Here is a 25887-nt window from a genome sequence, read left to right on the forward strand (position 1 = left end):
CTCATAATATTCTCAGTGGTAGAAGAGGACAGGACAAGGACTAATGGTCTCAAGTTGCAGTGGGGGAAGTTTAGGTTGGATATTAGGAAAAACTTTTTCACTGGGAGGGTGGTGAAACACTGGAATGCGTTACCTAGGGAGGTGGTAGAATCTCCTTCCTTATAAGTTTTTAAGGTCAGGCTTGACAAAGCCCTGGCTGGGATGATTTAATTGGGAATTGGTCCTACTTTGAGCAGGGGGTTGGACTAGATGACCTCCTGAGGTCCCTTCCGACCCTGATATTCTATGATTCTATGAACATGCCTGTGCTGAGTATCTACAACAGGGGTGGGCAAACCTTTTGGCTTAAGGACCACATCTGGGTATGGAAATTGTAAGGTGGGCCATGAATGCTCACAAAATTGGGGGTTGGGGTGGGGGTGAGGACTCTGGCTAGGGGTGTGGGCTCTGGAGTGGGGCCAGAAATGAGGAGTTCAGGTTGCAGGAGGGGGCTCCGGGCTGGAGGAGGGGTGCGGGTGTGGGGGTGAGGGCTCTGGCTAGAGGTGTGGGCTCTGGGGTGCAGGAGGGTGGGACTGAGGATTTCAGGTGGAGGGAGGGGGCTCAGGGCTGGGGAAGGGGTTGGGGCGCAGGACGGGGTTGGGGTGCAGGCTCCGAGCGGCACTTACCTCAAGCAGCTCCGGGAAGCAGCAGCATGTCCCCCCTCTGGCTCCTACATGGAGGCACAGCCAGGCAGCTCTGCATGCTGCCCCGTCTGCAGGCGCCACCCCTGAAGCTTCCATTGGCCCCATTTGCTGACCAATGGGAGCTGCAGGGGCAGCGCTTGGGGCAGGGGCAGTGTGCAGAGCCTCCTGGCTGCTCCTACGTGTAGGAACCAGAGGGGGACGTGCCACCGCTTTGAGGAGCCATGTGGAGCAAGCCCCCAATCCCACTCTCCAGGCAGCAGCTCGAGGGCTGGATTAAAATGTCAGAAGGGCAAGATGCGGCCCATGGGCCGTAGTTTGCCCACCCCGATCTACAACTTGTACTGAAGTCAGTGGCAGCTGGAGGTCTTCCAACACCTCTGAAAATCAAGCCTTAAGTGACATGCCCAAAGTCACACTGAAAGTCTGTGGCAGAACCAGAAACTGAATCCAGATCTCCTGTGTCCCAGTCCAGGCCTTAACCAGAGGACTATCTTTCTCTCACTGCACAAATGAAAGCCATAGCCAATTTTCATAAATGAGGCTAAGTACCCTGGAACTATGAGTATCTTGAAAGTCCACAGGATAAGGAGTTATTATTGGGAGGTTTCTCAGCGTGTGAAACCCCATATTAACCACATACAGTGCTCTGGAAACAATGGTTTACCTTTCTTCTAGAATAAGATGGGGTGAAGTAGGTTTCCTATGAATGAAGGATTTAGTTTGTCTGAAGACCAGAATCAGACAAAAGAAGAAGGTGATCAAGGGGCTTGTGTGGCACCAAACCTTTCTTATAAATGCTTATGGAAGACTCCTACCAATAAACCCAAATTTGAGACACCTACTCAGAAAAAAAAATGTTTCCAGAACTCTACTCTATTAGGACACTGTTCCTGGGCTGGGATGTTGCCAACATCCCAGGCCCAACCCAGACCCCTGGTCTGAAATGACTAATTGACACAAATAGAAGGGTCCAAAATCATACTGGTCTAGAATAGTATGGGATTATGCCTGTCTCTGCAGAGCTAAGTTAGGACTATTTTTACCAGACATGCTGATGAACAGGCATGTATGAGCCTCTTTCTCCAAAGGACAGAGAAACAATGGGTTGTTCGTGTGCTCTTTTAACCTTGCCATTAGCAGAAAATCAATAGTTCACTGTTCTGATAAGTGATGAAAAAATTCACCTCTAGTGTTTCCACCAGAGAAAATTCCCTGCTCCAGCGATCACTCAGGAGGATCTATTATGGTTTGACTTAAGTCTGTCTACAATCATATTCTCCTTCCCCAGCCAAGAATTTAATATGGGACAGAGCCCATTCCTACATGTGTAGAAGGCCGACAGAGAAGGCATGAATCATTGCTTCCCTGTTTGTTTATACACATATGATGATCTGACTGTCCATTTAAATCAGGACCTTTTGGGACACCACGTCTCAGAAGACTCCTAGTACATGCACCCTCATCTTCAGAACAATGACATGGAGTTGCTGTTCCTGGAGTCCTCTAGCTCTTCAGCCAGGAACTGAGTTTGGCACAAATAGTCAAAATCAGTGCAAGCCCAGAAGTATAGATGGAGGCAATTATGGACCCAACTGTCCACAAGGAAGTACTAAGTGACCATGCTCTATTAAGAAGGACAATATCTCATTGCATCTGCAGGCAAATGAAGGGCTTAACTGCCTGTGTCTGTAGAAAGCCCTATCTCCCACTGCTCACTTTTTCATTAAAAGTAGTGAACCAGGACTCCAAAGGAAGCCCTGATACACCAGACAATAACAGAAATGACAGAGCTAATGGCTAAAGTGCTGTGATCCAATGCAGACAACTGAACCACTGCTGCCTTAGGATGGAACCAAAGTGCCATGCCTCAAAGGAGGTGCCTAAGCACCATAATCTTTAAAAGGCTATATCTACAATTTGAGCTCGGGGTGAACACCAGCTCTAGGAGACATACTTGCACTAGCTCTCATTGAGTTGCCGTGCTAAAACTAGAATGTTTTTGCTGCGGCAACGCAAGTGGCAGGAGGGGCTATCTTCCCTGAGTGCAAGCCAGTCAGAGATCTTAGGTATGTACTTGGGGCAGAAAGTCCTCCTGCTGCTCATGCTCCTGGGGCTTCACTCTATTTTTAGCACATTAGCTCAATGAAAGCTAGCACAAGTATATCTCCTTGATCTGCGAATCATACCCTCAGCTTGCAGACACACCCTAAGGTATAAATGCACTGGTGCCTAACAAAGATGCTGAGAAATTCTGAGGCCATGACATATCAATCCCAGGGAATCCTTCACTGCAGCACTGAAATACTGTCATACCCAGGGTGTAGGCGATTGGACCTAGTGGTTGGAACAGGAGTCTAGCCTACTGTTCGGAGCAAAATCAGAGGGCAGGAGATGAGCCATTCGTCAAAGCCAAGAGTCAGGAGTTCTGAGGAAGGTAGGGACCAGGGCTGGAGCAGGAGCAAGGGCTGGTAAAGGAAGCAGGTCTGGCACAGATGCAGATGTGAAACATGCTAAACAGCCTCAGCGCTGTTATTGCTACAAAGGCTTAAATGGTGAGCTGTTGACCCTTCTGTCCAATCAGGGAACAGTCACTTGGTGAGGGTTTATTGGACCCAGTGAAGCTCATTGGCAACCACACCCTGAGCCACATTAGTTCTTGACAAATACTGAGCCTCAGTGAGCGTTTTGTTGTGTTGTGGTTATTCAGGAGCACTGATACACAGACACCCCAAAGAGATACCAAAGCATTTGGACCCCTATGGAGCCCTGAAGCACCAAACTCAAATAGGGGGACAGTGACTGTTCTGAGGTTAAAAGAAAAGGAGAACTTGTGGCACCTTAGAGACTAACGAATTTATTTGAGCATAAGCTTTCGTGAGCTACAGCTCACTTCATCAGATGCATGCAGTGGAAAATACAGTGGGGAGATTTTATATACACAGAGAACATGAAACAATGGGTGTTACCATACACACTGTAATTAGAGTGATCAGGTAAGGTGAGCTATTACCAGCAGAAGAGGAAAAAAACTTTTTGTAGTGATAAACAAGGTGGGCCATTTTCAGCAGTTGACAAGAATGTGTGAGGAACAGTAGGGGGAGAAAATAAACATGGGGAAATAGTTTTACTTTGTGTAATGACACATCCACTCCCAGTCTTTATTAAAGCCGAATGGAATGGTGTCCAGTTTGCAAATTAATTCCACTTCAGCAGTCTGTTTCTGAAGTTTTTTTGTTGAAGAATTGCCACTTTTAGGTCTGTAATCGAGTGACCAGAGAGATTGAAGTGTTCTCCGATTGGTTTTTGAATGTTATAATTCTTGACGTCTGATTTGTGTCCATTTATTCTTTTATGTAGAGACTGTCCGGTTTGGCCAATGTACATGACAGAGGGGCATTGCTGGAACATGATGGCATATATCACATTGGTAGATGTGCAGGTGAATGAGCATCTGATAGTGTGGCTGATGTGATTAGGCCCTATGATGGTGTCCCCTGAATAGATATGTGCACACAGTTGGCAATGGGCTTTGTTGCAAGGATAGGTTCCTGGGTTAGTGGATCTGTTGTGTGATGTGTGGTTGCTGGAGAGTATTTGCTTCAGGTTGGGGGGTTGTCTGTAAGCAAGGACTGTCCCGTCTCCCAAGATCTGTGAGAGCGATGGGTCGTCCTTCAGGATAGGTTGTAGATCCTTGATGATGCGTTGGAGAGGTTTTAGTTGGGGGCTGAAGGTGATGGCTAGTGGCGTTCTGTTATTTTCTTGTTGGGCCTGTCCTGTAGTAGGTGACTTCTGGGTACTCTTCTGGCTCTGTCAATCTGTTTCGTCACTTCAGCAGGTGGGTATTGTAGTTGTAAGAACGCTTGATAGAGATCTTGTAGGTGTTCGTCTCTGTCTGAGGGGTTGGAGAAAATGCGGTTGTATCATAGAGCTTGGCTGTAGACAATGGATCGTGTGGTGTGGTCTGGATGAAAGCTGGAGGCATATAGGTAGGCATAGTGGTCAGCAGGTTTCCGGTATAGGGTGGTGTCAAAAATATAAAGGGAAGGGTAAACCCCTTTGAAATCCCTCCTGGCCAGGGGAAAGCTCCTCTCACCTGTAAAGGGTTAAGAAGCTAAAGGTAACCTCGCTGGCACCTGACCAAAATGACCAATGAGGAGACAAGATACTTTCAAAAGCTGGGAGGAGGGAGAGAAACAAAGGGTCTGTGTGTCTGTCTTATGCTGGTTTTCTGCCGGGGATAGACCAGGAATGGAGTCTTAGAACTTTTAGTAAGTAATCTAGCTAGGCATGTGTTAGATTATGATTTCTTTAAATGGCTGAGAAAAGAATTGTGCTGAATAGAATAACTAATTCTGTCTGTGTATCTTTTTTGTAACTTAAGGTTTTGCCTAGAGGGGTTCTCTATGTTTTTGAATCTAATTACCCTGTAAGATATCTACCATCCTGATTTTACAGGGGGGATTTCTTTATTTCTATTTACTTCTATTTTTATTAAAAGTCTTCTTGTAAGAAAACTGAATGCTTTTTCATTGTTCTCAGATCCAAGGGTTTGGGTCTGTGGTCACCTATGCAAATTGGTGAGGCTTTTTATCCAACATTTCCCAGGAAAGGCGGGGGGGGGGTGCAAGTGTTGGGAGGATTGTTCATTGTTCTTAAGATCCAAGGGTCTGGGTCTGTAGTCACCTAGGCAAATTGGTGAGGCTTTTTACCAAACCTTGTCCAGGAAGTGGGGTGCAAGGTTTTGGGAAGTATTTGGGGGGAAAGACGCGTCCAAACAGCTCTTCCCCAGTAACCAGTATTAGTTTGGTGGTGGTAGCGGCCAATCCAAGGACAACGGGTGGAATATTTTGTACCTTGGGGAAGTTTTGACCTAAACTGGTAAAGATAAGCTTAGGAGGTTTTTCATGCAGGTCTCCACATCTGTACCCTAGAGTTCAGAGTGGGGGAGGAACCTTGACAGGTGGTGTTTATGTGACCATCACTTATTAGCACCATAGTGGATCTCTTGTGTGGACTGGTCCAGGTTGAGGTTGATGGTGGGATGGAAATTGTTGAAATCATGGTGGAATTCCTTAAGGGCTTCTTTTCTATGGGTCCAGATGATGAAGATGTCATCAATGTAGCGCAAGTAGAGTAGGGGCATTAGGGGACGAGAGCTGAGGAAGTGTTGTTCTAAGTCAGCCATAAAAATGTTGGCATACTGTGGGGCCATGCGGGTACCCATACCAGTGCCGCTGATTGGAAGGTATACATTGTCCCCAAATGTGAAATAGTTATGGGTGAGGACAAAGTCACAAAGTTCAGCCACCAGGTTTGCCGTGACATTATCGGGGATACTGTTCCTGACGGCTTGTAGTCCATCTTTGTGTGGAATGTTGGTGTAGAGGGCTTCTACATCCATAGTCGCTAGGATGGTGTTTTCAGGAAGATCACCGATGGATTGTAGTTTCCTCAGGAAGTCAGTGGTGTCTCAAAGATAGCTAGGAGTGCTGGTAGCATAGGGCCTGAGGAGGGAGTCTACATAGCCGGACAATCCTGATGTCAGGGTGCCTGAGATGTCTGAGATGATGGGGCGTCCAGGATTTCCAGGTTTATGGATATTGGGTAGCAGACAGAATACCCCTGCTTGGAGTTCTAGGGGTGTGTCTGTGCGGATTTGTTCTTGTGCTTTTTCAGGGAGTTTCTTGAGCAGATGGTGTAGTTTCTTTTGGTAACCCTCAGTGGAATCAGAGGGTAATGGCTTGTAGTATGTGGTGTTGGAGAGCTGCCTAGCAGCCTCTTGTTCATATTCCAACCTATTCATAATGACAACAGCACCTCCTTTGTCAGCCTTTTTGATTATGATGTCAGAGTTGTTTCTGAGGCTTTGCATGGCATTGTGTTCTGTACGGCTGAGGTAATGGGGCAAGTGATGCTGCTTTTCCACAATTTCGGCCCGTGCACATCGGCGGAAGCACTCTATGTAGAAGTCCAGTCTGTTGTTTCGACCTTCAGGAGGAGTCCACCCAGAATCCTTCTTTTTGTAGTGCTGGTAGGAATGTCTCTGTTAGTATGATGTTCAGAGGTGTGTTGGAAATATTCCTTGAGTCGGAGACATCAAAAATAGGATTCTAGGTCTCCACAGAACTGTATCATGTTCGTGGGGGTGGAGGGGCAGAAGGAGAGACCCCGAGATAGGACAGTTCTTCTGCGGGGCTAAGAGTATAGCTGGATAGATAAACAATATTGCTGGGTGGGTTAAGGGAACCACTGTTGTGGCCCCTTGTGGCATGAGGTTATGATTCAACATGTTTTCATAGGGCATTGAAGTGTCAAGTCTCAGTAAGATAGGTGCACTGGAGCTATTCTGAAGTGCTTAAACAATAAGAGATCCCAGTCATGCTGAAGTGCTATTCCTTAAAAAAGGCATTAGGGCCTACCCCGAAGTACAGGTATACCTACACCTGTTCTAAGGCCTATCCTGAGGCATCACTGTGCCAAAATGCCAAGGTCCTGAGTTCTGAGGCATGATATACTGACTTGGTCAGGTGCTGTTGCAGTGAGCTCCAACATTCCAATATGCTGAACTCTGATGCACACCACACTCTACTAAAGTTGTGCCAAGTTTTATTCTGAGGCTTCACAGTTGGTCGCTGCATTGAAGTCATTTCCAGATGCCTTGAGGTCACCAGTGCCTATTCTGAGGCTTTGAGGGCCAAACTTCTGAGTCATCAAACTCCGAAGCTGCATTTCCAGCCCCAAAGCTATTTTCAATGCCCAAGTTGCTCCTAGGCTCCAGGTAGGTCCAGATGCTGGGCTTCCATGTTGCTCACAGACACAATTGTTTACTGTACACTGAACCTTTAAACTTCTCAAGGCTTAAGGACACATCCAGAGACCTCACAATGCCACAGCAAATTCTGACAGTGACACACTTACAGCAGTCTGGCTGCACTGAGAATGATGTCTCTGCAGATTAACTGCCCTGGCACAACTGGTCAGGAGAGTGGAGACTAAAATTGCCATATCCCTTTAACAAGGATAGGGGTGCATGTACAAAGCCAGAGTGCTGGCAAAAAAAAACAAAAAAAAACCTAAAACCCTCTCAAAGTTGAATATCCCACTTACTGATGGCTTTGTGGGATGCAACCCTCCAAAACTTTTCTGCTTTGCGTATTCCAAGACAGTCTCACACTACAGGTTGAGATCCAAGAGCAAGTATCAAAGAGTGAAAATCCCGTGGTGATAGTATCCCTAAGAAAATCATACATACTTTCCCCAGATCTCTTCAAGTTTTAAAATCATTGGGTTGAGACAACTTCAATATGTAATTTCCTTGCTCTTGTGAATAATTGTTTTTAACTTTCTAATTTGTATTATTTGATTTTAAATATTCATATTAATGACCAAGTTATAAAAAGACTGATGTATAATCTAAATTAAATATTTACATAAAACACATCAACCTTAAAATCACACTTGTTAGAATTTTTTAACCTACTAGTGTTACAACTAATATCTCAGATTATTGTTACAACTAATATCTCAGATTACTAAAAGAAAAGGAGTACTTGTGGCACCTTAGAGACTAACCAATTTATTTGAGCATGAGCTTTCGTGAGCTACAGCTCACTTCATCAGATGCATGCCGTGGAAACTGCAGCAGACTTTATATATACACAGAGAATATGAAAAAATACCTCCTCCCACCCCATTGTCCAGCTGGTAATAGCTTATCTAAAGTGATAATAAGGTGGGCCATTTCCAGCACAAATCCAGGTTTTCTCACCCTCCACCCCCCCACACAAATTCACTCTCCTGCTGGTGATAGCCCATCCAAAGTGACAACTCTTTACACAATGTGCATGATAATAAAGTTGGGCCATTTCCTGCACAAATCCAGGTTCTCTCACCCCCTCACCCCCCTCCCAAAAACCACACACACAAACTCACTCTCCTGCTGGTAATAGCTCATCCAAACTGACCACTCTCCAAGTTTAAATCCAAGTTAAACCAGAACATCTGGGGGGGGGGGGTAGGAAAAAACAAGAGGAAATAGGCTACCTTGCATAATGACTTAGCCACTCCCAGTCTCTATTTAAGCCTAAATTAATAGTATCCAATTTGCAAATGAATTCCAATTCAGCAGTTTCTCGCTGGAGTCTGGATTTGAAGTTTTTTTGTTTTAAGATAGCGACCTTCATGTCTGTGATTGCGTGACCAGAGAGATTGAAGTGTTCTCCGACTGGTTTATGAATGTTATAATTCTTGACATCTGATTTGTGTCCATTTATTCTTTTACGTAGAGACTGTCCAGTTTGACCAATGTACATGGCAGAGGGGCATTGCTGGCACATGATGGCATATATCACATTGGTGGATGTGCAGGTGAACGAGCCTCTGATAGTGTGGCTGATGTTATTAGGCCCTGTGATGGTGTCCCCTGAATAGATATGTGGGCACAATTGGCAACGGGCTTTGTTGCAAGGATAAGTTCCTGGGTTAGTGGTTCTGTTGTGTGGTATGTGGTTGTTGGTGAGTATTTGCTTCAGGTTGCAGGGCTGTCTGTAGGCAAGGACTGGCCTGTCTCCCAAGATTTGTGAGAGTGTTGGGTCATCCTTTAGGATAGGTTGTAGATCCTTAATAATGCGTTGGAGGGGTTTTAGTTGGGGGCTGAAGGTGACGGCTAGTGGCGTTCTGTTATTTTCTTTGTTAGGCCTGTCCTGTAGTAGGTAACTTCTGGGAATTCTTCTGGCTCTATCAATCTGTTTCTTTACTTCTGCAGGTGGGTATTGTAGTTGTAAGAAAGCTTGACAGAGATCTTGTAGGTGTTTGTCTCTGTCTGAGGGGTTGGAGCAAATGCGGTTGTATCGCAGAGCTTGGCTGTAGACGATGGATCGTGTGGTGTGGTCAGGGTGAAAGCTGGAGGCATGCAGGTAGGAATAGCGGTCAGTAGGTTTCCGGTATAGGGTGGTGTTTATGTGACCATTGTTTATTAGCACTGTAGTGTCCAGGAAGTGGATCTCTTGTGTGGACTGGACCAGGCTGAGGTTGGTGGTGGGATGGAAATTGTTGAAATCATGGTGGAATTCCTCAAGGGCTTCTTTTCCATGGGTCCAGATGATGAAGATGTCATCAATATAGCGCAAGTAGAGTAGGGGCTTTAGGGGACGAGAGCTGAGGAAGCGTTGTTCTAAATCAGCCACAAAAATGTTGGCATACTGTGGGGCCATGCGGGTACCCATAGCAGTGCCGCTGATCTGAAGGTATACATTGTCCCCAAATGTGAAATAGTTATGGGTAAGGACAAAGTCACAAAGTTCAGCCACCAGGTTAGCCGTGACATTATCGGGGATAGTGTTCCTGACGGCTTGTAGTCCATCTTTGTGTGGAATGTTGGTGTAGAGGGCTTCTACATCCATAGTGGCCAGGATGGTGTTATCAGGAAGATCACCGATGGATTGAAGTTTCCTTAGGAAGTCAGTGGTGTCTCGAAGGTAGCTGGGAGTGCTGGTAGCGTAGGGCCTGAGGAGGGAGTCTACATAGCCAGACAATCCTGCTGTCAGGGTGCCAATGCCTGAGATGATGGGGCGTCCAGGATTTCCAGGTTTATGGATCTTGGGTAGTAGATAGAATATCCCAGGTCGGGGTTCCAGGGGTGTGTCTGTGCGGATTTGATCTTGTGCTTTTTCAGGAAGTTTCTTGAGCAAATGCTGTAGTTGCTTTTGGTAACTCTCAGTGGGATCATAGGGTAATGGCTTGTAGAAACTTGTGTTGGAGAGCTGCCGAGCAGCCTCTTGTTCATATTCCGACCTATTCATGATGACAACAGCACCTGCTTTGTCAGCCTTTTTGATTATGATGTCAGAGTTGTTTCTGAGGCTGTGGATGGCATTGTGTTCTGCACGGCTGAGGTTATGGGGCAAGTGATGCTGCTTTTCCACAATTTCAGCCCGTGCACGTCGGCGGAAGCACTCTATGTAGAAGTCCAGTCTGCTGTTTCTACCTTCAGGAGGAGTCCACCTAGAATCCCTCTTTCTGTAGTGTTGGTAGGGAGGTCTCTGTGGATTAGTATGTTGTTCAGAGGTATTTTGGAAATATTCCTTGAGTCGGAGATGTCGAAAATAGGATTCTAGGTCACCACAGAACTGTATCATGTTCGTGGGGGTGGAGGGGCAGAAGGAAAGGCCCCGAGATAGAACAGCTGCTTCTGCTGGGCTGAGAGTATAGTTGGATAGGTTAACAATATTGCTAGGTGGGTTGAGGGAACCATTGCTGTGGCCCCTTGTAGCATGTAGTAGTTTAGAAAGTTTAGTGTCCTTTTTCTTTTGTAGAGAAGCAAAGTGTGCGTTGTAAATGGCTTGTCTAGTTTTAGTAAAATCCAGCCACGAGGAAGTTTGTGTGGAAGGTTGGTTTTTTATGAGAGTATCCATTTTTGAGAGCTCATTCTTAATCTTTCCCTGTTTGCTGTAGAGGATGTTGATCAGGTGATTCCGCAGTTTCTTTGAGAGCGTGTGGCACAAGCTGTCAGCATAGTCTGTGTGGTATGTAGATTGTAATGGATTTTTTACCTTCAGTCCTTTTGGTACGATGTCCATCTGTTTGCATTTGGAAAGGAAGATGATGTCTGTCTGTATCTGTACAAGTTTTTTCATGCAGTTGATAGATTTCCACTCCATACGGCTAAATGCAGTGCCTTGCATAATGACAGGTTTCAGAGTAACAGCCGTGTTAGTCTGTATTCGCAAAAAGAAAAGGAGTACTTGTGGCACCTTAGAGACTAACCAATTTATTTGAGCATTACCAGCTGGACAATGGGGTGGGAGGAGGTATTTTTTCATATTCTCTGTGTATATATAAAGTCTGCTGCAGTTTCCACGGCATGCATCTGATGAAGTGAGCTGTAGCTCATGAAAGCTCATTCTCAAATAAATTGGTTAGTCTCTAAGGTGCCACAAGTACTCCTTTTCTTTTTGCGAATACAGACTAACACGGCTGTTACTCTGAAACATCTCAGATTACTGTAACCAAAAGAGATTAATTATTTTTCTATTTTCAGTTTGCTTTGTGCATTTGATAGTGCTCTTTATATAATCATTTGTACTGTTTTCCAGTCAGCCAGTTAGTCATTTTCTCTTGTTGTTTGTAAATGACTTTTACATAGCAAAAGAAGGGAGAAAAACATTTTTAAAAGAACAATGATTATTAAACCGCAAATACTGGCGAGAACACAAGGACACTCATAGTATATAGAACTATTTTAAACTTTATAAATATGACTAGATTTCAGGTTGATGGGTTCACTTTCAATACTGATACAAATCCTAAAAATACAAGAAACATATGCTACTTTTCACATATTTATGCCAAAAACATACTGTGTGGGAGCTTCGGTTCCTTTGAACGTTTCTGAAGAAAGTTTTTTGGAGATGGTACTTCAATTTTTGGTGGTCCCATAGTTTTCCATGGAGCTCTATTTTCTTCTATTTCATGTTTCACAGATGCTCTAAATGTCGATATATATCTTTAATGTTAAAAAAATAACCAGAAAGTAGTTAAAAGTCAGAAAGTACTATATGTATATATTGCACTCTTTGTCTATAGCTAATATTCAAATAAATTCTGTAGCGCCACAAAAATACTTTGGGTACTGAATACAAAAAGTAAGACATTATAGCAACATTTTTGTGAGATTAAGGCATAATTTTCATTGCACACATTGCTTGGTCTTCTTTTTAAATCATCTGCATCTTAAAATAACATTTTCTTGTGGGTCTTCAATCCAGTATGATTAGCAAATCAACTTCATTATACTTTGTTCAAAGATCATTCAAAATATGCATATAGTGTTTCTGAATGAAGACTTACACTACATTCATAGACCTTTCCAGAGTTAGTATATACAGTATAGGGAGAGAGCAAGCCACAATATACAATACATACTTTACATAGCATTTCTCCAAAAAAGGCAGCTTCTGCCAATGGACAGAGCAAAGAACCACATTATTAGTTATTATTATTAATAATTATTAGTATTGGTATTACTGTAGCACCTAGGAGCCCTAGGCATAGACCAGAACCCCACTGTGCTAGGCACTGTACACGTTTTTAGATGATATTGAAATCACTTATATTGAGGCCAAAAACTTACTATTTTTCAAAAATGGATAAGACATTTATATTGACTATGATAGCATCCATAGTTACATTAGATAAGCTAAAATTATATTATAAAGGTATACACAGCCTCATGCTTCAGAACATATGTTAACCACCTACTGATGGGGGTTGTGTAGAAACCTCTCCTATGGGTGTGTTATTTTGTAATTGCCCCCTGGCTGCAGGGTTTCTTTCACCATCATCTGAAGGATCTGGTACTGGCTAATGTCAGAGTCTAGACTAAAAGGACCATTGGTTGGAGCCAGTACAGCAAGTTCTATGTTTCAATATCATACACAGTAACTCCTCACTCAAAGTCATCCCGGTTAACGTTGTTTCGTTATTACGTTGCTGATCAATTAGGAAACATGCTCGTTTAAAGCTGCGCAAAGCTCCCTTATAATGTTGTTTGGCAGCTGCCTGCTTTGTCCACTGCTTGCAGGAAGAGCAGCCCGTTGCAGCTAGGTGGTGGGGGCTTGGAACCAGGGTGGACTGGCAGCCCCCCATCAGCTCCCCGCTCCCATAAGTTCCCTGTGCATAGCTGCCCAGGAGGCTATGAATTGCCCGCAGTTCAGCTGTACCTCCCCCCACTGCCATGTGCTGCTCCTGCCCTCTGCCTTGCAGCTGCTCCCAGGAGCCTCCTGCTTGCTGTGCGGGGGAGTGGGGAAAGAGGGGAGCTAATGTCAGGGTGTCCCCCTTCCCCCTGCTCCTGCCCCCCGCTTACCCCTTCTCCATATAGAGCAGGGTGGGGACATCACAGGGCTCAGGAAGGAGAGAGCTTGCTGGCCGCAGCTGCTGTCTCAACTTGCTGATCTACTTAAAAGGGCAGTGTACAGAGAGTGGGGTCAGCGTACTTAAAGGGGCAATGCGCATCTCTCTCTCTCTTCCACACACAGGGTGTGTGTCTCTGTCTCTGTCTGCCATGCTGTCTCCCCTCTCTCCATTCATGCTGCCTTGTACAGTGTGAGGCTACATTAACAATGTGTTAACCCTTGAGGGCTCAGCCGAATGCTAGTTCATCATTTAGCAGTAAGGCATTCCCTGGGAAATATCCCACCCTCTTCCACCCTCTAATTTCACCACCTCAACCAAGCTTCACAATCATCATTGCTGTGTACAGTATTAAATTGTTTGTTTAAAACTTATACTGTTTGTGTATATATATATATATAGCTTTTTGTCTGGTGAAAAAAATTTCCCTGGAACCTAACCCCCCCATTTACATTAATTCTTATGGGAAAATTGTATTTGCTTAACATCGCTTTGCTTAAACTCGGATTTTTCAGGAACATAACTACATTATGTTATGTTACATAACTACATTAAGCAAGGAGTTACTGGACTTCTTATATGGCATAGGGCTGATCCTGAACGACTGAAATCAATGGCAATTTTGTCATTGGCTTCAGTGAGTGCAGATTTAGATCTAAGGCATGAAAGAATATATACTATATGTCCATAATTCTGGACATGATATTTATAATGCAATAAGGTTATTCTCCTTGAGAATGGCACCCTAACTTAGTTTGTCCAAAGGGATGCTTACTTGTGTGACAAAACCTAAAAGGAACGATAACAACAACAAAAAAATACTAATGGATTTATTGGCACATCTATCTGTTCTCAAGATACGGATCTCTTATGGTATCAAATTGTAGTACCCACAAACTGTTTTTTGTTAATAATAATACATAATAATAACATTAAGATTAAAACTGGAATGTCTCAGACAAAGTCACAGAATGAACTGTGCAGTCCTCTCAAATGGCTAAACCCTAAGCTGTTACCCAACAATCTGTGATGCATTTTCAAGTACGGTAAAGGCAAAAAAAGACAATATATATAGTACAACTTAGTTAACCAAAAAGAACAGAAGGAATTACTTTGGTTAAACAAGTTCAGCTGAATGGGAGTCACGGTAGCAGCATTAATGAAAATGTGCACAGAAGGAAAAGTGTTGCAAGTGTCAGACAGATCATTTATTTTTATTACAGTCTTTAGATGTGGGTGATCTAAAAGACAGGGAATCACCCAGGTTAACAGGGAGACTGGGATTCAAGAGATTTCAAATAAATAGTACTGTACTGTACTATTTTGTTTTGCCTGAAAAATACTTTGATTGTGTGACTTACGGGTGGAATCCTGTACAGCTGTCTTCTAGGTACAACCAGATCATGAATAAAAGTGTATGGATAGAACAGGTTGCAACTACCATGGCTCAGAGCTTGTAAAACCAGAGACAGTGGTGTTAGAATTAAGGTGAATTTCCACTTCCTTCCTGTAGTGGTCCCCTATGTTTTTGATCAAGTAAATAAGAAATGCCTAGCATTTCTCTAAGTTGATGACAGGATTTTTCAGAATTGTTGGGTTTTTCATTTGAGAATCTGCTTTCCTTCTTCAATCATGCAAGCTAAGCTACTGAGATCCAGACATTGAGGTTACGGTCTCTGACCTTTGGGTAGGAGATAGAGCTTCCTTCTCATACAATTTAAAAACTGGAGAACAAAAAAGAAATGCAGATCTTTTGACATGAAGGAGGAGAAGGGTCTTAGGATAGCTTCTCTCCTTGACTATTCTTATACCATGTCATTGGATTTCCCTCTCTTTCTTCCCAAACGTGAATTAGACAAGTCCCTTTTAGTGTGCTAAATGTTTTGTGTAACTTACAAGACAAAGTGAAGGAAATGATTTTTCAGTTATGGAGGATGCAGACAATGGCCTATTGAGGGTAGTGATGCAACAGAATGTAAATTAAAAGCTCCTCAGGGCAGGAAACACCTTCCTCTCTATTTTGTATAATGCCAAGAGCATTGTTGGTATACATTAAATAATAAATAATGAAAAATGAAGGGGCCTGCAACATGCTCCATTTTTCATATATTAATGGTGTAGAACCCAGGAATGTGACAAATTAGCAATGTGGACCCCTTAGTTGGGCAAAGAATGGACATGTTTGTCCTGGTAACTCATTAACACTTCCATTTATTTTATAAAAGGAGCGCACAAAAGGTTGTATTAAATTTGGTTTGTTTTTATATAATAATGGTTAGTAACAAGCCATAGCAAGTGTGTTATCTGGATATATATTTACAGCTTCGCCATATCAGTTCCCCATGTGAGCTAATATTCCCCATGTGAGCTAATAAAAACTGGAGTGTATTAGACAAAATCACAGAACAAACTGATTTTTTCTTACCCACGTACCTTGGTAGTTTGATAGGCTTCTCCTCCACCCGGGGTAGGAGATTATATATGTTCTCTTGGGCACACAGCGCTGTCATCCTTGACCTGATGGGGCACATGGGGATAATACATTTACACTGTATGAACTGTTGAGGAATCTCAGTTCCTCTTTATCTGCCTCCCTTTCTCCCTCTGTTTTTTTCATCCCCCACACTACTCCCTCCTTTTCCACCATTCTCATTCTTTCCAGCCCTTCTCTCTTCCTCTGCTCCCTCCTTTCTCTCCTACGACCCTCTCCCACACCATCTCTTCATTCCTCCTCCTCTCCAGCACACTATTCCCTCTCTCCCGCTCATTCCCCTCCTATCCACATCACCCCCGCTTCCCCCCAACCCGTCCCCGTGGCTCCCTCCTTCCCTCACCCTGCTCCGCTTGGTTTCGGCTCAGAGAAGATGCTGCTGCTGCTTCTAGGGATTTGCCTACTGTTGTCTCTTCAGTTGCTATGGGAAACTATTGCTTAGTAACGCCTTTGTGTGGAGGGGTGGGGCTATTTGTGACCTCATTTCCGTCTCTCTGAGCCCGCCAGCAAGTTAGGGACGGTACTCAACACTAAGAATGGGAAGATGGATGCTGCGCAAGCGCACTATGCTGAGCAGGGTGGGAGCGCCCCGGTGGCTGCGCAGGCGCACGAGCGCTGACGTAGGACGGATGCTGAGAAATGATTGCTCACGAGCTGTTGTTGCCCTGCGTTGGGAGGCGCATGCGCACCCCGGAGCTGGTTGGTGCGGTGCCGAGGGGGACCAAATTCCAACTTGGCACGGGAGGATGGGCAGTTGAATCTCACGTTGCTCTGCCTGCGGTGCGGTTAATGTCTGGGTTCTGAACCTCCCTCCTGGCCCCTCCCGGGTACGTTTGACTCTCAGTGACTCATTTTAGGACCTATACTGAGTTACGGGGGTTCTGCCCGTCTTCGAAGGGCGTTGCAGTGACGAGGTAGCCGTATCCCTCCGCCCCTTGAGGGGTCCCTGTGACCGCGCGGGGTCAGCCGTATCCCTCCGCCCCTTGAGGGGTCCCTATAGCCGCGCGCGGTCAGCCGTATCCCTCCGCCCCTTGAGGGGTCCCCATTGCAGTGAGGGGGCAGCTATATCTCCACCATCCCCCTGAGGGGGAGGTCCCCATTGCTGCGGGGCAGCTGCCTTTTCTCCCCATCCGGCCTAAAATGAAGTGCTCAATATCTCATTGTTTATTATAAATTCAATTTCATAGTAATAACAGAGAAAATGTTGGTAGGCCTGGTTGAAGAAGTTAGGTCTATATACTCTAATTTTCCTCTGAAACATAGTTTGTTTCTTGTAGTATATTGAAAAACAAAAATACCCCTAAGTGGAGCCTGGAATCTATGTTGTATCAATTTTCTGCTTTTTTCTCAGGGGAGATGATAAAACCGTTCTGAGTTACATTCCCTCTTTTTTTTTCTTTACAGCTCCCTTCCACATCTATTGACATTTTGTAATGGATCTTTCTTTAGAATATGAAAAGCTCCTCAGCGCAGGGACCTCATCCTTTTATGTGTCACTGTAAAACATCACATAAACCTGTAGTGGTATATATAATTACATACAACAAAATTAAGTTAAGAGAAAATTAAGGTTGCAACATCAAGTATTCAGAAGTTAGCAAGTGCCAGAATTAAGGTTGTCTGTGCATCCTTAATTCAGCCCTCTTGTGTGTATGCATTGTGATATCGTCTTTAATTTCATGATCATGTATTATTTTTTCCACGGGACTCCAGCCTCATTCAATGTACAGGATGAATGGTGCTCATTGAATAGGTAGCTATTCAATATTTGGTTGTATTCTGACCATTCAGTGTATGACCCCATGGCTTATATACTGCACACCCTTCATAGCCTGCTCTGAACATATTTCTTAATTTTTTCATGGGCTTTGTTATGGTGCTCTTCAGTTTAGTATCTGAGGTCTGAAACCTAAGGTATTTAGGTGCCTAACTCACATTGAAATCAGTGGGAGTTACGCACTTAAATACCTTTAAGGATCTGGGCCTGAGTCTTCTCAAACATTGATAAATTTATCTTCACAACTCCATGGTTAGGTAAGATGGTGGTATTATGCCCATTTTACAGATGAAGAACTGAAGCAAGCAGAGATTAAGGTCAAAAGTGTCTTCCACCAGTGAGTGCCCAATTTGAGACATTTAAGTCTTGATTTTTTTCAGAGTATTTAGCATTCTATAGCACTTTGTTTGCTCAGAGCAGAATTCCCATTGAATTCAGTTGCAGTTATGTGTTCAGCACTTCTGCAAATCAGGTACCAGTATCTCAAGTTACGCACTAAAAAAATGAGGAAAAACAATCAATAGATTCCAAGGCCAGAAGGGACCATTATGATTATTTAGTCTGACCTCCTGTATAACACAGGCCATAGAACTTCCTCAAAATAATTCCTCAAACGTATCTTTTAGCAAAACATCTAATCTTGATTTAAAAATTTCCCATGATGGAGAATGCATGTGACCCTTGGTAAATTGTTCCACTAGCTAATTACCATCACTGATAAAAAGTTACACCTTGTTTCCTGTCTGAATTTGTCTAGCTTCCACTTCTAGCCATTGGATATCTTTTTTGATTGAGGAGATCATTCTCAAATATTTGTTCTCCATGTACATTCTTGTAGACTATAATCAAGTCATCCCTTAGCCTTTTTTAAAATAATTAACTTCAAATCAAACATCCAGATGTGGTATTTAGGAATTCTACATTGGGTTGTTTATTCATTCGTTCTCATTGAGGACTAGTGGCTTGCATGTTTTTGAAAAATGGGGATGATTAATTTTTGAGTGATACACTACACCCTCGAGGACTTCCTCTGCGAGCCAGCTGAATTTTGCTGTATTCTTTGGGTGAGTACATAAAATCAGCTGACTCCATCAGGGCCAGTGAATGCCACCCAGGATTTGAACTCTAGGCTCTTATAAACTCTGCAAGATAGAGACAGCCATCAGGACAAAGGATCTCTTTGATTCTATAGAGCTAATACGTTTTACAGGCTCCTCATTCCTGTGGCTCTTTGTGTTGTTATCTGTCTTCCATGCTCATTGTAACTGATACACATTTTTATATCTAATCCACAACAATGAATCTCCACACATTTACTACTGTCTATTCACTATATGTCACAAAGTCAAAGCAGCTGTCTGCAACATATTTAAAACTCTTCCATCTGCTCATCTCTGTATCGAATAGAGGGTTTAAATAAAATAAAATAAACCCCCTACACTTAATTTTATTTCTCTGTGGAAGTCTGTAGTGTTGTCATCTGCCTACAACAGATACCAACTCAGACCTCATCCTGTCTACAAATACTAGGCGTAGATCAGAGTATCTCATTCTGTAAAACAGCAGTGTATGCTATGCAACTTTGCCTGTTGTGTATGAAGGACAGTGGGGAGTTGTATGCATGCAGTGTATTGCTTTTTAATTGTTAATTATTTTAAAATGTGAAAAGTAGTTTTAATATTTATTATCGCCTCAAAATGGCTGATTCACAGTTTGTGATAGGTTATAAGACCAGAAATAAACTTGTTTGTGTAAATTTTATTTTTGAATTTCTAGAGTTTCAAATGTTAGAGGTTTTTTAATTTTTTCAGGTACAGCATTTTAGTATGTTTGCTTCCTGATTTTGTAATTTGTTATTACCATCTTAACTGTCTTCATGAAGTCTTTGTTCAGGACTAGAATTTATTACTGTATCTATTTCCCCATATTATTAGTTAGTAATAGTAAAGCATCGTATCATCATTAATTTTCAGACTACTAATTTTTGTGCCTTTGCATAATCTAGAATGCCAGAAGATTTCAGAAGTGTTTAAATATAATGTTATTAAGCAAGTAGGCAGAATACTGGCACCCAGACCAAATCCTTAAAATCTAATTATTAGGAACAGCGGGGTCTAATTTTGCTTTTGAGTCAAGAAATCTGTGCAAAAACCTTCCAAAAAACCACAGCTGAACCCACCTATCCTGTGCCAGCACAGTGGGTTTTTTAGCAATTAAAAGTTAATATTTTAAACTATTGCTATTTTTGTTTTATGTAGGTTTGAAGATTTTTTGTTTTCATGGCTTTTACTGTAACTGTGTACAGGTTATGGATAACTTTTTAAAAATGTGATCCTGAGTTAAGTTAGTTAAATTTTTGGCCTGGAAAATAAACACTGGTCATTTTGTAGTTACTTTTTAAAATATTCTTGGCAGTTTTAATGTTGCTATCCCAAACATAATCAATGATATAGCAATTGTAAATACCCAGTATGGCCATATACCCAGTATGGCCATTGCATGGCAGGAATGACCTTAAAAAGTCATTAATAACCATCAATATGTAAATGATTATTTTTTAGATTCATTATAGATTAATTTCCCAAAGAAACTGTGACAACCCTGTTTATTTTAAATAATAATTTTTAGCTAATATCCATTAGCAAATAACAGTAACAGAGCAGCAGGTTTTTTTATGTATAAAATGGAAAGAGGCTCGGTAAGGCTTTTGTGCAGTTTTGTGGTTATCATTTCCTCTTGTGTGAAGATTTTGACTATCCCTAAACATCACACAGAATTTCTGCTCTGCAATTCATGTTGACACTCGCACTGATTTCCCAAAACAAGCAAAATAGGATGCTGCTATTGAGAACAGCTTGATTTATCAGTATTTATCTCTCACACCAAGGTTATTCTGAGAGTAAAGTCACTTCTGTGACATCCACTTCACTCTATTTTCTTTCTTTAATTCTGTTCAATCTACATCAAATGTAAAAACAAATATGATTTCACCCTTGGAATACTTGAGATACTGTTTGATCAGTATCATGTCTACCTAGAAAGGAATTGGATGAGCTAGAGCCAGAATTCCTACAGCAGGTTCATGAGTTTACTATGAGTTTAAATGGGTTGTGTAGCATTCCCTACTTTGTTGTCTTAAAGAACAAAACAAAACCCCAAACATCTACATGTAGGGCAAATATTTTATAACACGTTTTTAGGTTGTGTAAAGATAAACATTTAGTCTGCCTTCATTGTCAATAAGGGGCTGTGTGTGTTTAAAAATAAATCTATGCTATTAAGGAAACAATTGTTGAATATTTATATACTAACAAGTAGGAATAATAAACATGTGTTAGTATATATTTCAGCATTATAGCATTAGGTTTTGAGGGCGGTTTTAACAGCCAACTATTCTTATTTATCCTGAGGATATCGGCCTCAAAAGTTAATATTGAGTGTGCATCCAACACCTACCATTTTGCAATTAATTGTGAGTAGTTCCGCGTACAACCCTTAGCTGAGCCTACTGACAGAGATAGGGCACACAGAAAGAGACTCATTCCTCTATGTTGTGTACTACAGATCCTCTTCCTTTTGGGACAGCGACAAAAAGACATCAGATCTGAGAAATTGAGTTTTGGGTGTCTGGTAACATCTTTAGAAATCCTGCAAAATTTCAACATTTAAAAAAAAATAAACTAAATTTTGTATGCAGGTGTAGTATGAGGGGAAATTATTTTCTAAAATCTTGCATTGCTGAAAGATTTGTCACTAAAAGTGAGATGGTACTCTGTAAAAGGTCAGGATGTATTTTTTCACTGATAAATATTTACCCCTGTGGCATTATGAGAGACACTCTCATAATTAGCTTTGTATTCTAAGGGACTGATTTTTTTAATTTCACATCTCGAAGGTTTTTTAGGTATGTTTCTATGAATTACTAATTACTTTTTTTTCCTCTTTATAGTATTTAAGTTACTTGTCAAGTTAGCTTGAAAAAGCAGTGGAAAGAAGATGTTTCATGTTGTTCGGTATCAGCATCTAAAATTAACCCAGAACATTGGTTTTAGTGTACATCTAAAGTTGATTTTTCCAAGAACTCTTGCATTTGTACAACTGTGGAAGTCATGGCTCTCAACTCTCTCTCTTGTTGGAGACCAGAATATTGTCCTGATGGGACCTCCTGGAGCTGGGAAGACAACAGTTGGGAGAATAGTAGGTCACAAACTCGGCTGTCGTGTCATAGATGTGGATGATGATGTCCTTGAAACAACCTGGAATATGAGTGTGTCAGAAAAATTGCAGGATGTTGGTAGTCGACAATTTATAGAAGAGGAAGGAAAAGCCCTATTAAAGTTTTCAGCATCTGGAAGTGTAATTTCCCTTTCTGGGTCGAATCCAATGCATGCTGCCAGCATGCAGCATGTGAAGAAAAATGGGATTGTTGTGTATCTGGATGTACCCACAAGAGACATAATAGATAGGCTGGAATTAATGAAAGTGGATCGTATTGTGGGGCAGGATTCTGGAATTTCTATGAGAGACATACTTCAGTTTAGGAAGCAGTTTTATAAAAAATGGTATGATATTCGTGTTCTTTGTGAAGGTGGACTTACAGCAGAGGTTGTAGCAGATAAAGTACTTGATGCAGTTAAGAGATATCAAGACTCAGAATCAGAAACTTTTATTTCAACCAGACATATAAGGTCTGAAATATGTGAGCAAAAAGGCTCTGTTAAATATTTCACTGAAGCTGTTGTTGAGGGCCTAGCATCTGATGGTGGACTCTTTGTTCCTGAGAAGGGGCTTCCAACATTCACTGCTGGAGAATGGCAAAGCTTAGTAGAAGCAACTTACGTTGAAAGAGCTCAGGTTATATTGGAAAGATTTATACATCCTGCTGATATACCTGCTTTCAAGCTGGGAGAAATTGTTGAGATTGCTTATGGAGAAAACTTTACTTGTTCTAAAATTGCCCCTCTTAGGTATCTGACAGGCAACCAGTTTCTCCTTGAGTTGTTTCATGGACCAACAGCCTCATTTAAGGATTTGGCGTTACAGTTGATGCCTCATCTATTTGCATACTGTGTTCCCAAAAGATGCAATTATTTGGTCCTAGTAGCTACTTCTGGAGACACAGGGAGTGCTGTCCTAGATGGTTTTAGTCGTCTTAGTGATACTGACAAACAAAGGATTGCTGTGGTCACTTTCTTTCCTGAGGATGGAGTAAGTCAGATTCAGAAATCACAGATGATTGGCTGCCAAAGAGAAAATGGGTGGTCAGTGGGGGTCAAATCTGATTTTGATTTTTGCCAGACAGCTATAAAAAAAATATTTACCAATTCTGATTATTCTGGCTTTCTTACTGTAGAATATGGAACAGCTTTAAGTGCAGCAAATTCTATAAACTGGGCTCGATTACTTCCCCAAGTTATTTATCATGCCTCTGCCTACCTTGACCTTGTTCATCAAGATATTATTACTTTTGGAAACCCAATAGATGTGTGTATTCCTACAGGAAACTTTGGCAACATATTAGCTGCATTATATGCAAAAAGGATGGGAATCCCTATCAGAAAATGTATTTGTGCATCCAATGGAAATAATGTTTTGACCGATTTCATAAGAACAGGTCTTTATGATTTAAGGGGAAGAAGATTAATGCAGACTTCATCACCAGCAATAGATATTTTGAAATCTTCCAACCTTGAACGACATTTGCACCTGATTGCTAGTGGTGATGGACAGCTGGTGACACAATTATTTAGTGAGCTGGAAAAGCAATGTCACTTTCAGTTGCAGAAAGATCTACTTGAGAAGCTTCAGCAAGACTTGGTGGCTGGGTGGTGCTCTGAGGAGGACTGTCTTGCTGCTATCCACTCTGTATACAGTACTACAGGGTATATTTTGGACACGCACACGGCTATTGCTAAAGTAGTTGCAGATCGATTACAGGATAGAACATGTCCAGTTATCATTTCATCTACAGCTCATTATTCCAAGTTTGCACCTGCTATCCTGCGGGCTTTGAGGATTGCAGAAATAAAACAGAATCCTTTAAGTCAGCTTCACTTGCTGAGTTCTTACAGTCCTTTGCCTCCAGTCCATAGGGGCCTGTTAAAGACATTGAAAGAGAACGAAAAGCAGAAACATCAGATCTGTGCTGCTGATGTGAATGTCATGATGGCACATATAGAAACTGTAATACAAAATAAGTTTATGAAAGTTTTCTAAGTAAATTTACTTGGTGTTTATTATATCAATTTAAATATTTTCTTCACTAAAAAGTCATGTTTTAATAAATGCATAGTACACAAGGTCTTTGGCAAGTTTATATTCTGAGTATACTTTCTCATCTTCATGTTCAGCTAAAACATTTTAACATTGATTTTAAAATTTTTTGCATGCATGTGAGAATTCTAATTCGGGTGAACGGTTCTTGTTTGAAAGCCCAAGAGACCGAGGGGCTCTTTTACAGAAAAAGTGCAGTAGTGCACACTTCCCCACAAAACCCTGGCAGTGTGCCTCAATCCTGACTTGAGAGCGAGCACTTCTAAGGTGAAAGAATAATCCTATCTGAAACTGCTAACAAGTGCTACAGTTGTGGTGTTGTGTATGTGGTATGTGCTGTGAATACTTTCCACTGGAAATTTAGCTAAACATTAATCTCACATGGGGCATTGAAAAGCCTTCAGGTGTAGTAACAGCTTTCATCTTCTCTTCATCTGGGATATATTTAAACTGGAATCCTTGAAGTTAAATTACCTATATCTTATTATCCACACAATCCTACAATATTTTAATATGCTCTCTCTGTATATATTGTTTTTGTATTGACTATGTAATCACATATTCTTGTTCAGTGTCAAAACATTTTTTTTGTCTTGTCATAGGGGACAGTATTTTTCCTTAACCTCGAGCCTGTATGTTTTATTATCACCTTTTAAAGCATATTTCTTCCCTGAATGTGCTTGCAACTTCCATTAGCCTCTGCTGAGGCTTTTCTATTTGAGCTCACAAGTTTATTGCACCATCTTACCAAATAGTAGAAGATAGTAATATCAGAAGCCTTCTTGAATAAGTGTAAATTAAAATATTCAGTTGTTGAATTCCCATCCTTTTTCTCAAATTTTATGTTTGTGTTCAGGGACACTCCCCCCCCTCCAAGCTTCTGGGGATATTCAAAATTACTTTTATTTTTATGTCCTCTGTAATTTTCTCCCCTTGATTTTTGAGTGGTTTTTGTGTATCTGAGAAGCCACAGAAAACGATTAGCCGAAGATTGAGGCAAATTTTCTTTTTTTTTAAAAAAAAAAAAAAAAGCTTCTAAAATTGGATGCTACTGCACCTTATCCATCCTTGCTAAGGCAATCTATTTTAGGTCACATGGTCAAGTTATCCTTTCTGTATCAGCTAATGACTAGTGGTTTAATAGGTTTTTTGCATCAAAAATAATAGATCTGGATGTCAAAGTGCAAAACTATCTTAGATGAGATTACCATATATCTACTAATTGTAGATTGTATTTGGCAATCAAAGGGGTAAAGTTTAAGTACCCGCTACATGATATACTGTTACCAAGCACACTATAAGCTGATTGAAACAGGAATGGTTTGTATATGTTATATGATAAATATTACAAATAATAGCTTCTCATGTATATTAAAGGTGTATCCCACTACAAAGTTATGTGTGCATATGTAATATGTAGTTTTCTTTTCCTTCCCTTTGCTATTCTCTAATAGCTTTTCAGGACATCTCTGGTTATTTTTTCTGCTGTTTTTAGCTCTATCGCACATACATTTTTTTAACACAGTAATGCTAGAATCACGCTTTGTATTCTTATCTTCAGAAACGGGGCCCAAAAATAAGTGATGAAATGCTAACTGCTGGCATTTAATGCAGTACATCATTGGGGCTTAGAAAAAGGTAGTGCGAGTTTATTACTGAAAAGCGTTGATGGTGCATCATGTTAGTGCACGACAACCCTTTCACTTCTGGAGCTCTGAGTTTGAATTCTTCCTTTTGGTCCCAAGTAACAATAA

The 25887-nt window shown here is 41.7% G+C and overlaps 2 protein-coding genes across 3 annotated transcripts in view; one reads left to right on the forward strand and one right to left on the reverse strand.

The window, feature by feature from the left end:
* The window catches only part of ENKUR (enkurin, TRPC channel interacting protein), a 32625-nt gene extending 16100 nt beyond the window's left edge, over positions 1-16525 (reverse strand). Inside the window, exons 1-3 of one of the 2 annotated variants that reach the window (XM_073334273.1) lie at positions 16427-16525; positions 16026-16109; positions 12041-12186 (exon numbers count right to left, since the gene is read on the reverse strand). In XM_073334273.1, the coding sequence (XP_073190374.1) occupies positions 12041-12186; positions 16026-16102 (223 nt within the window). In that variant the 5' untranslated portion in view covers positions 16103-16109; positions 16427-16525. Of the gene's footprint in view, positions 1-12040; positions 12187-16017; positions 16110-16426 lie in introns of those variants that run through there. The other variant, XM_073334274.1, reaches the window with a different exon arrangement.
* A 262-nt stretch (positions 16526-16787) lies between these two features.
* Positions 16788-25515, forward strand: THNSL1 (threonine synthase like 1). The gene is made up of 2 exons (XM_073329575.2): positions 16788-16910; positions 21810-25515. The coding sequence occupies exon 2, from the start codon at positions 21857-21859 to the stop codon at positions 24074-24076; it is 2220 nt and encodes a 739-aa protein (XP_073185676.1). The 5' UTR covers positions 16788-16910; positions 21810-21856; the 3' UTR covers positions 24077-25515.
* The last annotated feature ends 372 nt before the right edge of the window (positions 25516-25887 follow it).

Source organism: Lepidochelys kempii, chromosome 2 (genome assembly GCF_965140285.1).
Source record: "Lepidochelys kempii isolate rLepKem1 chromosome 2, rLepKem1.hap1, whole genome shotgun sequence".
Classification (NCBI taxonomy): Eukaryota; Metazoa; Chordata; order Testudines; family Cheloniidae; genus Lepidochelys; species Lepidochelys kempii.